We start from the raw sequence: 15,311 nt of genomic DNA on the forward strand, positions 1-15,311 counted from the left end.
GAATTGTTGAAAAGGTAATTCCTTTTTATTTTCTGGATGGTACTTGTTTCCAGTTTATCTTCAAATTGTTGAGATATCTTTCTCTTGCTCCTAAGGCATCTTGGACAGAGTCAAAACCTAAATTAGAGAAGGATCCCCAAGGACGTGCAGCTAATCCGCATTTGGATCAGTCTGACTTGGAAAAGCTCTTTCGAGAACATGTGAAGATATTGTATGAGGTAAGATGACTACTGATGTTCTTTTTTAAGTTATGTAATCCTTGTTATCTGCTTTTCACCCTTAATGATATGCTTTTTTAGCCACAAAAATCTCCTAGCATGATGTTTAAGACCTCAAGTTCCAAAAGCTAGTCTTCTTTCTAAAATTCCGTGTCCCGTCAAACTACACCACATAAATTGCAACAGAGGGAGTATAAATTATGTGTTAACTTAAGTATATTGAAAATGAATGTAATACATTTTATAATTGATACTCCTAGTGGTTCTTAACTTCTTATACAATAGCAGATAAGAAATTATCTACATATTTTTGAAGAACTACATCTAAGCAACAATCTTTTCGAAAAACTTTATTTGCTGGCTGACAAAGCCCTGTACTGACATTCTTTCTGCTTTGTTTTTCCTTTTCTAAATTTTGTTTGATTTTCACTGCAATGAGGATCAGAGGCGGATCTAGGATTTGAAGGTTTCGGGTGCCATATTATTTTATACATAGATATATTATTATTTATACGGTCCAAATGGGATAAATATATAGTCGGTTTGATCAAATTTGTGCTTCGATTCTAGCTATTCATCTTTTCGATTTATATAGATAAATATATCGAACGAAAATAAATTATGACAACTTAGCGCACATTCATAAAATTTTCAGCAGTAATACCAATATCATAAAATTTCTTCCACATGAAAAGTACAAAAAGACAACTTCTTTCATGTTCTGACAATTGGAAATATCTTCCAATTAACAAAATACTACCATAATCAGTTGGTCACTTTAACTAATAAGTAAGACATACATAATTCTTTCATCCTTAAGTAAACAAAAACATACATGTCATATGCATTTTTGGTATAAATTTGAACTAAGACTGAAAATCTAAACTTCCAATGAACGCCATCAAGGAATCAACAGCAAGAGCAAAACAAATAATGAAAATAAAAATCTGACAACAAAATGCTTTAAAAGCTTATCTGACAACAAAATGCAAAAGCTAATACAATCAGAGATTCAAGAGAACAATATGCACAATAACACAATAAACTATAAATTAAAGATTGGAACAGAGAAAAAAAAATCAATTTTGAATTGAATAAAAGAAAAACAAGGGAGAAAATGAAAAGATCAAAGGGGTTTAGCAACTTGTAAGTCTATATTCTTAAATATTAACTATACCACCAAAAAAATTATTTTCGGAGAAACCCAACATAAAAAAAAATTAAAAAAAGAAGCAAGAGAATAAGAGAGATTTACAGTCAAATTACAAAGCAGTGGTGCAGCAACAAGGTGAGGTGAAATGGAAAAGTGGACACCAAACGGTGGTGGCCAACTGCCGGTGAGTGACGGACTGAAACAGTGAAAATCCCCAAATTTGGGGCAGCAGCGCAGTAGAAGAGAAGGGTTTTGGGTGGGAAAAGTTTTTGTGGAAATAAGGTAGCTTTTGTATTTTAGTGGATAAAGAAAGCACAATAGAAAAGTCAAACAATATTAAATAAGTTAAAAAGTCAAAAAAGTAAAACAAAGAATAAATAAGAAAGCAAACAAGTAAACTGTCGTACACCTAACATTAATAGTCCAATAGTTACGTACTAATAAAAGTTCCAAAACTTTTATGTGTTGCCCTGGTCTCGAACTTCCGCTGGCAGAGAGGTATTTTCGGGCCTTTACCACTGGCACCCAGTGGCTGTTTTGTTCATTAGGGTGCCATTTTATTATATTGTACAATATAGATATATACACAGAGTTCCGGCCGAGGTTTGCGGGTGGCGGCGCACCCCCTCGGCTCTATGTAGATCCACCCCTGATGAGTATCCCATACTGGTGTTTAAGTACCTAAAATCTAGCAAAGAGAAAAATGTGACGTGGGCCCTCCATAGTTACTAGCAGTTTGCATCATTTAAATGAGGTGTACCTTTGTTTGTCCTTCTCACGCAGTTTATGTACTTCCTTATTTATCAAGTACATGGTTTTCTTTTCTTATTCTCATACTATGTATTTTGATCTTCAGCGGAGCGCACAGGAGTTTAAAGCTTTACTAGCCGAGGTTATAACTGTTGAAGCTTGTTCACGAGAAACAGAAGATGGTAAAACAGTTGGAAACTCTTGGTCAACAGCCAAACAACTTCTCAAAGCCGATCCCAGGTACTCAAAAATGCCTAGAAAAGATAGGGAATCCTTATGGCGCCGATATGTTGAAGATATTCAACGGAGGCAAAAGTCAGCACTCGATGAAGTAGATAAAGCAAGAAGTAAAGGATCTTCTGGTTCAAGGAGGAGATAAAGCAAGAAACAGAAGCTGTAGTAATCCTCAAGTATTTCGTATGATCAAAGGCAGCTGAGAAAAGACAGTTTTCTCAGGACACTTGTTTTTTAAGAGGGTATGAAGCAGAGTACTCTCTGCCAGTTCATGTATCATTTTGAAGCACAGTGTCCAGAACTTATTTTTGTCAAATCTGATAATTCCTTGGACTCTCATACCTAGGTGATTATGTAGTAGATTTGATTTCTTCTAATTTTATGTATTCTAGCATTTCAGTTCGCAGCCATTTTTCTTGTACGCTATACGGCCTGACAAGAAATAGATTTCATGATTGAATCAATGTTTTTGCTTTTAGTGTCGAGCAATAGGGTGCTGCTTGTGTCGAGAAATAGTTCAATTCCTTGGAATCGAGTTTCAGTTTGAAGTGTGTGATTTTGTATTTTTAATTGAAGCTACGGTAGAAACTAGGCTCTTTTCATGCAGTTTCATAAACCATTTCATACTTCCTTAACAAAGAGCAAGGAAAAGAGATCTTCTGTTGGAATGATATCACTTCGTATTGTTGGTAGGTCTGACTGTAAGAATTTCCTGTATGTTTAGTCCAGAACTAATAAATAGACAAACTATAATTGAGGCGCATTGGTTTTCTTTTTCATTGTACTTTCGTCTCACAATGACCAACTGCAAGCAGCAGTCCCTTCAGTCTAACTTCTCTCGACGTTATATTCCAATTTGCTTTTTCCTCTCATAATGAATGGAATTTAAATGGATATATTATCAATTGAGTCGAGTAGAAAAATTAGTTATATGGTGGACAGTTTGGAAAGAGCAAAATGCTAGGTGTTTTGAAGATGACAGAAACTCTATCCAGAAGACCAAGATGAACTGTTTGCTTTTGTTTCATTTTTTGGTGTAACAGAATTCTGCAAGTGATGCTGAAACAGTGTTAGAACTCGAGACTTCCTTTAAGAATAGTAAGGGATATTTTGTTGGTACCTCCTTGTGCCATATTTTTGAAGTCAAGAACTGCTCATGCCATCAACTCAATACAATATGAAATTATGAATAGAGCCAATGTACATATTATGCAGCGACTAGGCTAAGAATATTAAATGCGGAGTCTTGTTGAAACAAAACATTACATTGCACTACTAACTGTCCGCATAGTAAACTGTTTACAAAATTTTGAAGTCGAGAACTCTTCGTGCCATTAATTCTATATAGAACATGGCCTAGGGCCAGCACATTTAAGCCGCAACAGCTAAGATAACAATAGTAGACGCAAGCCTGACTAATTGAAACAAACTCATCAGATTGCCCTACTACTCATCTGGTTTATCTGGATCTTCTTTCTCAGGATCTTCCTCTTCCTCTTTCTTTTCTTCTTCTTCCTCATCCTCTTCCGGAGGATCGGCTGGCAGAGGTGGTGGCAAGGGAGTTTTCATAGGACTGAATTGGGGAAAGATATCTGGTCTTCGTCCGGGCTTGGGCCTTTCCCATTCCTGCCAATAAACATGTTTCATCAAAATGCTTTGGATGGGTATTATTATAGAAAGCACAACGCAGTATCAGCTCAAAATCCTCTGAAAGCATATTGCTAAAGTTTGTTAGTGAGGACATCAAGAAACTTCCACAAAGACATGTCTAAGAGCTTTTAGAAACTACTAGAAAATAACAAATAAAAGACCAAAATTGTATTTACATCTCTGTCTTTGTTAAAGGCCTGGGGCTAACTCAGAAACTAGAACCCATCTGGTGTGAACAGTACATTTGGTGGTTGTACAAAGGCAGCCAACTGGCCAAACAGAAATGTACGACTCCATAGAATATAGTACCAAAGAATCAGAAGCTTTCTTTAAAAAAAGGGAAAAAGAGAGCGCAGAAGCTTTCACTCCATCATACAGGGATTTACAGTTGGGAGATCCTCTCTCTTCCTTTCTGTTTATACTACACTTTTTATGGAATCACTGAGCAAGATGATAGACAATGTTGTGGCCCTTACAAAAGAAAGTTAATACCTGTTGGACCAGTCACTGACTATTTCACAAATTCCTTTATCAATGACACAATGAAAGGTTTTGAGGCTAAGAAAGAATAACTAACTAATTGATTTTTGAAGCAAAATCAGGTCTGCATATTAATTAGACAAAGAGTGACTTGTCCAGAAGAAATAACACATGCATGGGCAAAGTTTTGTCCCTCTACCAGATTCATGACATATACAGGTTAGCTACTTGGAAGAGACAATACCTCTTAATAAGAGGATGAGTAACTTTTATCAATTTGTGTCTCCTCATATAATGGCCATGGAGGTTTAGAAAGAATGAATAAGGCTATGGAGAGATGTCATTAGACCCACTTATTGTGCAAAAAAAAGGGAGAGATAGAAGAGATGTTACTGCAAACAAGGAAGGGCTGCAGAAGGCCAGTGGTTGACAAATCGAGCAAGCAATCACATTGAGTAGCCTATGAAGCACATTGCAGCATGTAAATCTGCCAATCTCCCCTTCCCTTCACCTAAGTCTGACAGCCTCCCCTATGCCTCCTTCCAATCATTTATCTTATCATAAAGGAATAAAAAAACCTCTTTCAAATCAAGTCCTCCATTGGAGCAGTGCCTCCAATGAAGGAGCGAAAGAGAATGAGCTGAGTAGCTGAGATGCTGAGGGAAAGGAGTCTTGGTGCATTGTGTGGAGGAAGCAAAGAGAATCAGAGGAGAGTAAAGAGGCCATGATCTGTGACGGGACGGGTACTGAACGGTGCAGGAGTATTGAAGAGGAAGAGGAATGGGAAGATGCTGCCAAAATTATTCTGCTTCTCCTTTTCTCCCCCTTACTCTCTTGGTGGCACTTCTTTTCCCCCTTACTCTCTTGGTAGCACTTTGAGGAATAAAAGAGATATTTGAAGGAGCTATAATAGATTGGAGGCTAAATAAAGTCATTGAGGGCCCCTCCTTGGGGAGGAAAGATGGCGGGTAGGGTATCTTTTCCCCAGACTAAGACTACTTCACTTCACTCGCTGGAACTGCAAATGGTAAGGAAAGGGCTCGCTGAAACTGCAAATGGTAAGGAAAGGGCTCGCTGAACTACACAGATCTGATACCTGACTTTCTCGGCATGAGAAGTTAACCATATAGGTCGACAACCTTTATTCTAATTTGTTTCGACCAGGCCTAATAGAAGAACAGCTCTCTTGAAAACTGAGTGACTGACTAGTCAAACAAAGGGATTAACTATCTTTTATGAGGGCAGGGGGAGTATAGGTTGGCATGAAAGGATAACTTGGTAGTTTGAGAGTATTTGCCAATTTATTCATCTAACGAGTAATAATCATTTGAGCTGAAATTACCAATTATTATAGTAACTCATTCTCTTTTAGTCTTCCAATTAAATGTTGTATTTTTTCACAACCAAAACTGTATATTTCAAATAGTTGCCACTTGGACATTTGAAAATTTTAATTCATCCAAACCAAACAATTGTTCACACTTGAAAACCAAAATCTATGTCTAGATCAAACTATACTTTTTACCTACTAATCATAGGTTTTACCTTTAGCACGACCAAATTGCTATTTTCTCATAGGATTTGGCACTTTGATTGGATTATCACAATTTAATTCATCCAAATAACGACAATCTTCCACAGTAAAATGACCAAAAACTATAAGAGGTCGTTTGGTAGCTGGTTAGAAGAAAGGTTATTCATGTATAAGGGGTAACATAACTTATACCATGTTTGGTAGACATTAGTTATTTTGTATAAAACTCTGCATAACTAATACCATGTTTGGTTGACATTTTTCAATTATGCATAAATAATACATGTATAAGTTATGACTCAATCTGTGCATTATTTTATGCGAGGTAGAAGATGGAATAACTAATACATGTATTAGTAATACATGGATAAAATACTGAAATGACAAATTTACTCCGATCACTTTACACATAAGGCTTCCTTAGATGTATCGATCTGTATCAAACTTTTGGATAGCAAGAATGGAGATAGCGATGCCTCACTGCTAGGCTCTTCCTCTTCTCAATCTATTAAGAAACAAAATCAATAAATTGACATATATTTCTCTGATCTAGCGCCTACAGATTGTTCTCTCATTCAGGTAAGAAGTTTTTGAAACCCTAAACTTTTCTTTTCTTATTTCTTCTCCTTTTACTTTTTCCTCTTGTGAATCTGCTGAGAGACGAATTTCTGGAAGAAACTTTAATTTTTCAATATTTTCTAGTAAAGTTGAAGTTTTGAGTACACCCAAATTTGATACGGGTTCTGTTTGTTTGTTAAAAGCAAAAAAAAAAAATTCTTTCCAATAAAAGGGGGTTCTTGTATAATCAGTTTCTTTAGCTTCAGAAATTGCAAGATGAGAGCAACCTTAACTTTGTGTTTGAAGTATTGTTATTTCTTTGAAGATTCAGAAACATCGAAGGTCTAAAACATGGTGATTAATTAAATAACAAAAAAAATGATACTCTAATAAGACTACTTTTGGTTGATAAGACTCCAGAAACGTTTGTTTTTGTGTAGCAATTGTGAAATCTATATGTCTAGGAGAAGAAAATAAGAACTTGAAAAAAGTTTCTTTAATATGCAATGTATGTTTAACTATATATGCTCAGTTTAATAATGATTTTGCATCTTTTAATGCAAATAGGTGTTTATGGATCCTCAACAATTATGCGATGTCGAATGCTTTATCATCCTTGAGGAGAGTGTGGTGCAATCTTATATTGTCCTTATTTGTCTTTTTATGGCTATTTACAGCATGTTCTTAAGAACACAAAGTAGAAATAAACGGGTTAGATATTGCATGAGTGCTAGAATTCCTAAAATCGTGTCTCATCTAAATTTTATTATTCGTGAAAATGATACTGTATGTATTGATAAGCTTAGGATGGATAGAAGTGACTTTCACATATTAGCTACCTTAGCCAAGGACGTTGGAGGGTTGACGGATAGTACAAATATGTCCAGTAGTGAAAAGTTAGCAATGTTCTTAAATATTTTGGCTCATCACGAGAAGAACAGGTCTATCAACGTTGATTATATTAGATCAGGGTGGAGTTAGTCAAACCTTCAATGAATGTTTAAGAGCTATTCTCAAACTAACTCCATTGTTAATTGTTAAACCTAAGCCGGTGCTTGAAGATGAGACTGATGACCGATGGAGATGGTTTAAGGTTGGTAAATTTCAGTCCAGCATTTGATTAACTATAGAAAGATTTAAATATTATTATTAAAGTATTTTATTGATAACTCTATTTTAGTATTTAGACTTCAATTTATTTTATAGGGTTGTCTAGGTGCATTGGATGGTACTTACATTCCCATTAGAGTTCCATCTATACATTAACCAAGATACAGGACCCGGAAAGGAGATATAGCAACTAATGTATTGGGGGTTTGTGATAAAAATCTCAACTTTATCTATGTATTACCTGGTTGGGAGGGATCGGCTGCTGATGGTCGTGTATTGCGAGATGCAGTTATACGAAAGAATGGTTTGAAAGTACCCGAGGGTATGCTATATACACACACCTATCTATTCCAATTAAGAAAATAGATTAATATTTCTAAGTAATTATATCCTTTTTTATACTTTTTAGGTAATTATTATTTATGCGACGGAGGATATACAAATGGAAATGGTTTTCTTTCACCCTACCGAGGATATAGATACTAGCTAAAGGATTGGGAAGGTGACAATCCACCACCTCGATGCCGAGAAGAGCTCTTTAATATGAAGCATGCTAGAGCGTGTAATGTTATTGAAAGAGCATTTGGTATATTGAAAGGACGTTGGGGAATTCTTAGAAGTCCTTCATGGTACTCAGTTAAGGTCCATAATAGAATTATTATTGCTTGTTGTTTGATACACAATTTCATTCGAAGAGAGATGAATGTCGACCCCTTAGACGTGGAAATGGAAAACCATATGGAGCATCAACATGAAAATGAAAATATTAATACCGTTGAACCATCTGATGAGTGGACCACTTGGAGGGATGAGTTAGCTCAATCTATGTGGAATGAAAGATCTGGAAATTAATCCTTGTAATTCTTAGATTACCTTTGTAAATAGTAGTAGCTTCATTGTTCTGTGAAGAAAAATAGTGAATCTTTTTGTACGTCTCCAATTGTTGTTTGTGGAAACAAATAGTGAATCTTAATGTATCTTTGACAACATCTTTTTGAAGACAAGTAGTAAGTCATTATGTATGCCTCACATTATTTTTTGGCAGATAGTAAATCTTTATGTATTTTTATAGATTGAAATGACTAGTTTCACAGCAACACCATCTAATGGAGCTTCAAAAAGGACAAGAAAAACAACACCTAAGCCTCGAAGGGTCTAGAAGAGGAACTCACGTTTGTAGATGCATTAAAAGAATTGTGTGCTAATGGTTGGAGAGGAGATAATGGAACTTTTAAGAACGGACATTTAATGGAGTTGGAACGCTACATGCATGCTCGTCATCCTAATTCCGGATTGAAATCTCAACCACATATCGATTCTAAAATAAGAGCATGGAAGAGGAGTTATTCAAGCATATCGTTACTAAAGAGTCGAAGTGGCTTGGGATTCCAATATAGCGATGGAACTATCTTAGTTGACTATCCAAAAGCTTGGATGACTTTATAAAGGTGAATTACATCTTTTTAAATCATTAGTGAAATATTGCTAGTTACTAATTGTTTTCTTGGTAAATATGATCTATGTATTTGGAATATTGCTAATTATTCTTGTATTTCTTTTTGTTTCATTAGATTGATCCACTTGCCAAGTCAATGAACTCGAAGAAATGGCCATTGTTTGCTAATTGGGAAGAAATATTTGGCAAGGATAGAGCAACTGGAGAGTTTGCTGAAGGTCCGGAAGATGCCGTTGAAGAAATAGAAAGAACTGAAGCTTAGGAAACTCCTAATGACATGTGTTTGGGATTTCCTCTCGTTGTGGTTGATGAAGATGATGATGGGGATGCTCCAGCCAGAGGAGGAGATCAACCTGCTCAAGAGGAACCTAATATACCAACTGGAGCAGCACCAAAGTCCATTTACTGCTCAAGAGGAACCTAATATATCAACTGGAGCAGCACAAAGTTCATTCACTGGAACAACTCAGAGTGGTGGAACCCAACAAACTCAGAAACAAGGTAATAATTCTAAGGCATCATCTTCTAATGCTAATGAAAAAGGTAAATGCAAAAGAAGAAGAAGAACAATTGAGGATGAGAATGAGACTGTTCTTAAAGGTCTAGTGGATGTGACGAAACAATTTACTGAAAGTCATGATAAAAGAATGGGTGCTTTAATTGACAAGTTAGGGGAGCGTGACTTATCTGATATTCGTGGTAAGATCTTCTCTATTCTTGGATCCCCAACATTTGAGTTATACAACTCGGATCAGCGAGTCAAGGCAGCAATGGGAATTACTCAAGATGTAAAAAGAATGGAATTCTTTTTAAGCGTGGGTGAACTTGATCGTCAGACCATGGTGTGGATAATTATTAATGACAAGCTTTAAAGATTTCGATGGTTTTTATTTTGCTACTTTGTGATATCTGAATGTTGTATTTTGTTACCTCGTCAATATCCACAAATGTAAATATATGTGGATGTTCTAGCCTTAAAATAGGTTGTTTTTGTATAACAAATACACATAGAAATTTGCTATATTTTGACGTTAGTGTTTTGTGTAATTTGGTATTATTTTCAGCTGGTGTTTACTTTGGTGGACAGAGTAGTTCTCCTTTGGATTCTTTTTGTTGAATATATCTTTTATTAATTTGCTTATTGTTTGTCTTGGTTTTGGATGTTTGTCAAACTACAGGACATCAAACAGTAGTATGATATAGTAATGGTGACAAAAAGTGCAATCCATTTTAAATTTTAATGTTGTTCAGTTGTAAAAGGAAAATTCTTCGGTAGCTGAGTGATTTGGATTTCTTATGTTTCTTTCTGAAGAGGGGATTAAAGTTCTACTGTCAACCTTGTTAGTTGGTGCATGATAGTTATTGATTGTTTCTTGTTTATTCTTTTTTCTTCCAAATTGTGTTGTGATTTATAGGATTTTGTTTTTGCATCCTACTTCCTTGCTATAACCGTATATGCAGGGATAGAGCCATAAGGTGAGGTTCAGGTTCGGCCAAACCGAGTAACTTTAGTCCAAATCGAGTAAGTTCAGTATGAGTTGCCTCACTTTGGTAGTCACTCTACTACGTGCCCAGTTTCATTAATTTAACGATATGGATTGTGTAAGTTGCGAATATAAATAATAGAATACTAGTCTTGTCTAAATTGTTGCATCATATGGCTTTTGGTAGTGTAAATTGCATGTTACGGATTTAATTACATTGCTTTCACTTGCCAACTATATACCAAAAGCAAACTGGAGAAGCCACTAGAAAATGGAAATACCAAAACTAAGAAGTGAAAATCAAATATGCCTAAACTTCACATAGTTCGGTAGTATGACGAAGAAGTGAAAGTAACACCCAAAGTTCCTAACTAAATTGTTGCCTAAATAAATAAATGGAAAGAGAGAGAAAACAATGCAAAAGAAGGCCAGGGGTATAGTTGTAAACAAGCATTTTACTTTAAAATTTATATAATGTATATCAATTTCTAATACAACAAACCAAACATTCAAAAAGATAATCTCTGCATAACTAATCCATGCATAACTAATACCCGCATAACTAATCCCTGCATTACTTATCCCTGCATAACTAATCCCTACATAACTAATACATGCATAACTAATACGTGTATAACTAATACCTGCATAACTCTAACCGGCAACCAAACGACCCCTAACTACATTAAGCAAAGAGTTTAAGTTATATACACCAGAACTATAAGGAAGCTTAAAACACACAATCTGTCTTATTTCAAGATTACATATCCTACATCTTAAGGAGGCTTACCTGTAGATATCAGTTATGCACTGACACTGTATATAACTTGAATTTTTTATCTTCTATATAATAGGTTTTAAACTTAGCCCAAACTAACCTGAAATTTCGATAGCTGCTATTATCTAAAAAATAACACTTTCTGTAGAAGAGCACAGCTGGCTTAAGTTAAATAACCAGAAAAAAAGAGTTTTTGAAGCTTACAATAGGGAAATCGAGAGGAGAACGGCGAGTCATCTTCTCTTCTTCCGGTGCCATACGTACGATTTGTGAACTCCGGCGAGAAGACGATAGCGATGTCCATCTCACAAACGGCATAAAAGCGACGGCTAGTGGCGTTGAGCCGGTGAGCCGGCCACTGGATGATGCAGACGACGATGTAGACGACGGTGAACCGGAGCGATTCAACATCGCCACCGTACGTGGCGGCGGAGAAGATAACGACGGCATAACAACGGAGGATAACGCCATTGGAGTTGCGATACAGAGCCTTCCTCTCTTTTTCAGCGTATTGGGCTTCGTGAGGCCGAGAACTCTTTAACACTAGGCCCATCGAAGTTTATATAGGTACCACTTCATGGGAGAAGTGCACAAATAGCCGATTTCGGGGGTCACCGTTTAAAACATATAACCCATTTGGCCAAGCTTCAAAAATCGGCTTATTTTGAAAAGTGTTTTTTTCAAAAGTACTTTGGTGAGAAACATTTTGTGTTTGGCAATTAGTTTGAAAAGCACTTCTGAGCAGCAATTAGTGTTTGACCAAACTTTAAAAAATTGCTTCTAAGTGTATTTTTCTCAAAAAAGTGCTTTTAGAGAGAAACTACTTTTTTCTGTTTCTCCAAAACTGCTTCTGCTTCTCATCAAAAACACTTTTTTTCCTTCCAAAAACTTGGCCAAACACCTAAATTTTTGGCCAAAAGTACTTTTGGCAAAAAAAAAGCACTTTTGGCAAACAGGCTATTAGTTGTAGACTAACATCTGGCTGTATCTTATGAAAAGCAAATTAATAATTGGACAAAGTTGAACTTCAAACCCGAGATTTAAAGTTTGCACTGCAACAAATTAATCAAATTCGAAATTTAGAAGCAAAGGAATATTTAATTTACAAAGGAAAAAATAGAAACTGAAAGTGAGAAAAAGCTAATCTAAAACATATCTTATATGCAAATTGATCTGAAAAATTAATTCGGAAGCAAACAATTAAGCCTCAACAATTGTGAACTGCAATTTATTTCATGCTACTCATTCCATTATTAAATGTTTAAAATATTTGACACAATTTTACTTTTATATATTTTTTACAACTATCTACAATTCTAGTTCATTAAATTATACTAAGTTTATACTTTGATGCAATATTTTTTTCACTACCATCAATCACTAAATTTACAGTTGCCTATCATTATTGATATAATATATAAAAAGCTCATGAGAAAACATAAAAAATACACACAATGATCGGAAGAAAGTGAATAATTTATCTAGTACAGAGAGATTCATATAGTCGATTCCACCTTGTTTGAAATTGAGACATAATTATATTATTATTTAAAGAGTATACTTAAAAGGTGCACGAGTGATAATATGCTAGATTTATGTAATTTGGCGAGTGTTTATGCCCCAGCTTGATTATGTTTTACTGTGATAATATAGTTAAATGATGATAAATTGGCTCTAATTGTGAATTTCACACGTTGCAGGAGTGAGTAGCACGTATGAGGACTTGAAGCTGTGATTGGAGCTAAATTGAAGCAAGAAAAGCCCTAGGAGCTGAGTACGTGGGAAGACGAGAAAAAAAAGAGATGAAATGAAGACCTGGACTAGCGCGGCCACTAGCGCGACCGTGCTAGCCCAGATAGTCGAGGCAGAATGATAGGGCATATGCGCACTCACTAGCGCGTCCATTAGCGCGACCGCGCTAGCCCAGTTCCGGAAAATTAAATTTCAGGGGTACACTTGGAAGTTCGGGGGTAAATCCACTTAACCTATAGAAGGTCTAGCTCGCCCAAAAATTCACTATCAAGGTTTTCATAGCTTAGTTCAAGGCAAGGAGAGGCAAGAGACAATGAGGATAATTCAACATCGAGTTCTTCCTTTCTTCCTTTTGTTTTTACGATTTGTGATGAATTTGAATATTGTTATGATGAACACTAGTATGAATAGCTAAATATTTAGTCTAAGGTTTTGATGGAACCTACTGAAGGTTGAACTTCTTGTTATTTTAATATAGTTTGCCCAGTTTAATCTATATTTGTTCAACTATGTGCTTGTTGTAGTTAATTGACAGGATCTTCAATTAATTGTGCCTATTTAGTGTGCATAACTCGGGAGAGAGTGCATATTTAGGTAATTGTTGAACAACACCACTCCCAAAGTATATGAGGGATCAATAACTGAGGGTTTAAAGGCGGGATTAGGGATAACGAAACCTTGGGTACAATCTAAAGTGAGCTGTAACAAACAAAGCCAGCTAGCGTATCTCGGGAGAGTGCATCTAGTAAATTATCGTGATTACTGGGGAGAGATTTACGGTAATAAGAGTGCTCATGATTGATAGAGATGATTAGGCAATTCTATGTGAAACATAACCGGAATAGATTCCATCAATAAGGGAAATCATAACCTTAGAACATTCTCTTGATTGTTTACAACTTAATCATAGTTAGTTTTCAGTTGCTTATTTACATTCATTCTTAGTTAGTAGAAACATCCTCCATTGTTATTCAGAACGTTTGGGAAGTTGATTCCGTAGAATTTAGTAAGTCTAACGAGAGTAATTGATAGGTCAATTCCTTGTGGGTTTGACTCTGGGCTAAATACTCAGATTATATTTGCAACGTCCACGTATCCTTTTTATAAAGCATAGTTGGGCGAGATCAACGAGTTATAAAAAAAACTCTGGAAATTTCATCCTAACTTGATGGAGTGAATTTTATATGTATTCCCAGGAGTTGGAAAGTCGTTGCACATAGTTTAGCTAGCTTATGTTATGAGTAATTTAGTTTACTGGTTGCGTTAATGAGAAAAGTTTCTTTTTGCTTAAATTAGAGATCTCGAGTTTAAGTTGGGAATATAATCCTCTTTGATAGAGAACGTTAAAATCTTCCATAATAAGTTTTGATACGAGTTCAAATTAATAAACACTGAATGTTCAATGAATTCCGAACACTGAATATTGAAAGTTAAAACTATTACTCTAAAATTTATTGAGTAAGAAAACCAAATGATGTGCTAAGCAAGTTGTAGCCTATATAACTAGTTAACTAGTGTGGTAAGTGCAGACATGCCAAAATTTTATGAAATTAAGTCCATATCTAGTAAAAAGACATCGATCTAGATGCACGACCCCAAACGTTTACTCCCAATAAAGAATGCAACTCTAGTGAGTCGTTTGATTATCGGGATAAAAATATTAATTTTTGTATAATATTTAGAACTATTTATCTCATGTTTGATTATAGGTTGTTTACCTCGAAAAATGTGAGTAACAATTAAAGATAATTTATGGCTTTAAAGATATGTGATTTATTCCAATACTAGTGAATATACAAGTAATATTAGGTTTAAGTAAGAAGAATTGATGAACCAAACCAGTGTTGCTGGAGTAGCGGGCCCTCGAGGTGAGCTAAGAACCAATAAAGTATGAACAATAAAGTAAAAATGATAAAGTTGAAGAACAATTGTTGAGCACGGTATACGAGAAAAGCAGAGTAGAATATTCTATTGCAGTGAATGAGATATCTTTACAAGTGATTGGGGTCCCCCTTATATAGGGGGAGAAAACCCCAATATAGTACATTCCTAATTGTGACAAAGAATTCTATTGGTACAGCTGTATAACAACCTAGTATGGACCTGTACCAACTCGTACAAATCTTATGCTTTAATTCATTCCTTGATCCACGT

General features: G+C 35.5%; 2 protein-coding genes across 4 annotated transcripts in view; one reads left to right on the forward strand and one right to left on the reverse strand.

The window, feature by feature from the left end:
* LOC107801978 (pre-mRNA-processing protein 40C) overlaps nucleotides 1-2,844 on the forward strand; it is a 34,507-nt gene extending 31,663 nt beyond the window's left edge. For all 3 annotated transcript variants that reach the window (XM_075233445.1, XM_075233446.1, XM_075233447.1), the window contains exons 16-17: nucleotides 96-218; nucleotides 2,228-2,844. In XM_075233445.1, coding sequence (XP_075089546.1) covers nucleotides 96-218; nucleotides 2,228-2,500 — 396 coding nt within the window. In that variant the 3' untranslated portion in view covers nucleotides 2,501-2,844. The remainder of the gene's footprint in view (nucleotides 1-95; nucleotides 219-2,227) is intronic.
* A 757-nt stretch (nucleotides 2,845-3,601) lies between these two features.
* Nucleotides 3,602-11,997, reverse strand: LOC107801487 (uncharacterized). The gene is made up of 2 exons (XM_016624817.2): nucleotides 11,610-11,997; nucleotides 3,602-3,981 (listed from the first exon to the last, which is right to left on the reverse strand). Exons 1-2 carry the CDS (start codon nucleotides 11,874-11,876, stop codon nucleotides 3,802-3,804), a joined length of 447 nt encoding a protein of 148 aa, XP_016480303.1. The 5' UTR covers nucleotides 11,877-11,997; the 3' UTR covers nucleotides 3,602-3,801.
* Nucleotides 11,998-15,311: the final 3,314 nt, after the last annotated feature.

This window comes from Nicotiana tabacum, chromosome 16 (assembly GCF_000715075.1).
Source record: "Nicotiana tabacum cultivar K326 chromosome 16, ASM71507v2, whole genome shotgun sequence".
Lineage (NCBI taxonomy): Eukaryota > Viridiplantae > Streptophyta > Magnoliopsida > Solanales > Solanaceae > Nicotiana > Nicotiana tabacum.

Bases quoted from the DNA above. Each gene is read 5' to 3' on its own strand.
- LOC107801487 (XM_016624817.2), bottom strand. From the start codon at position 11,876: ATGGCGTTATCCTCCGTTGTTATGCCGTCGTTATCTTCTCCGCCGCCA. The intron at 3,982-11,609 runs GTAAGCTTCAAA...GTTTATTGGCAG, and splicing joins CTCCTCTCGATTTCCCTATT to GAATGGGAAAGGCCCAAGCC.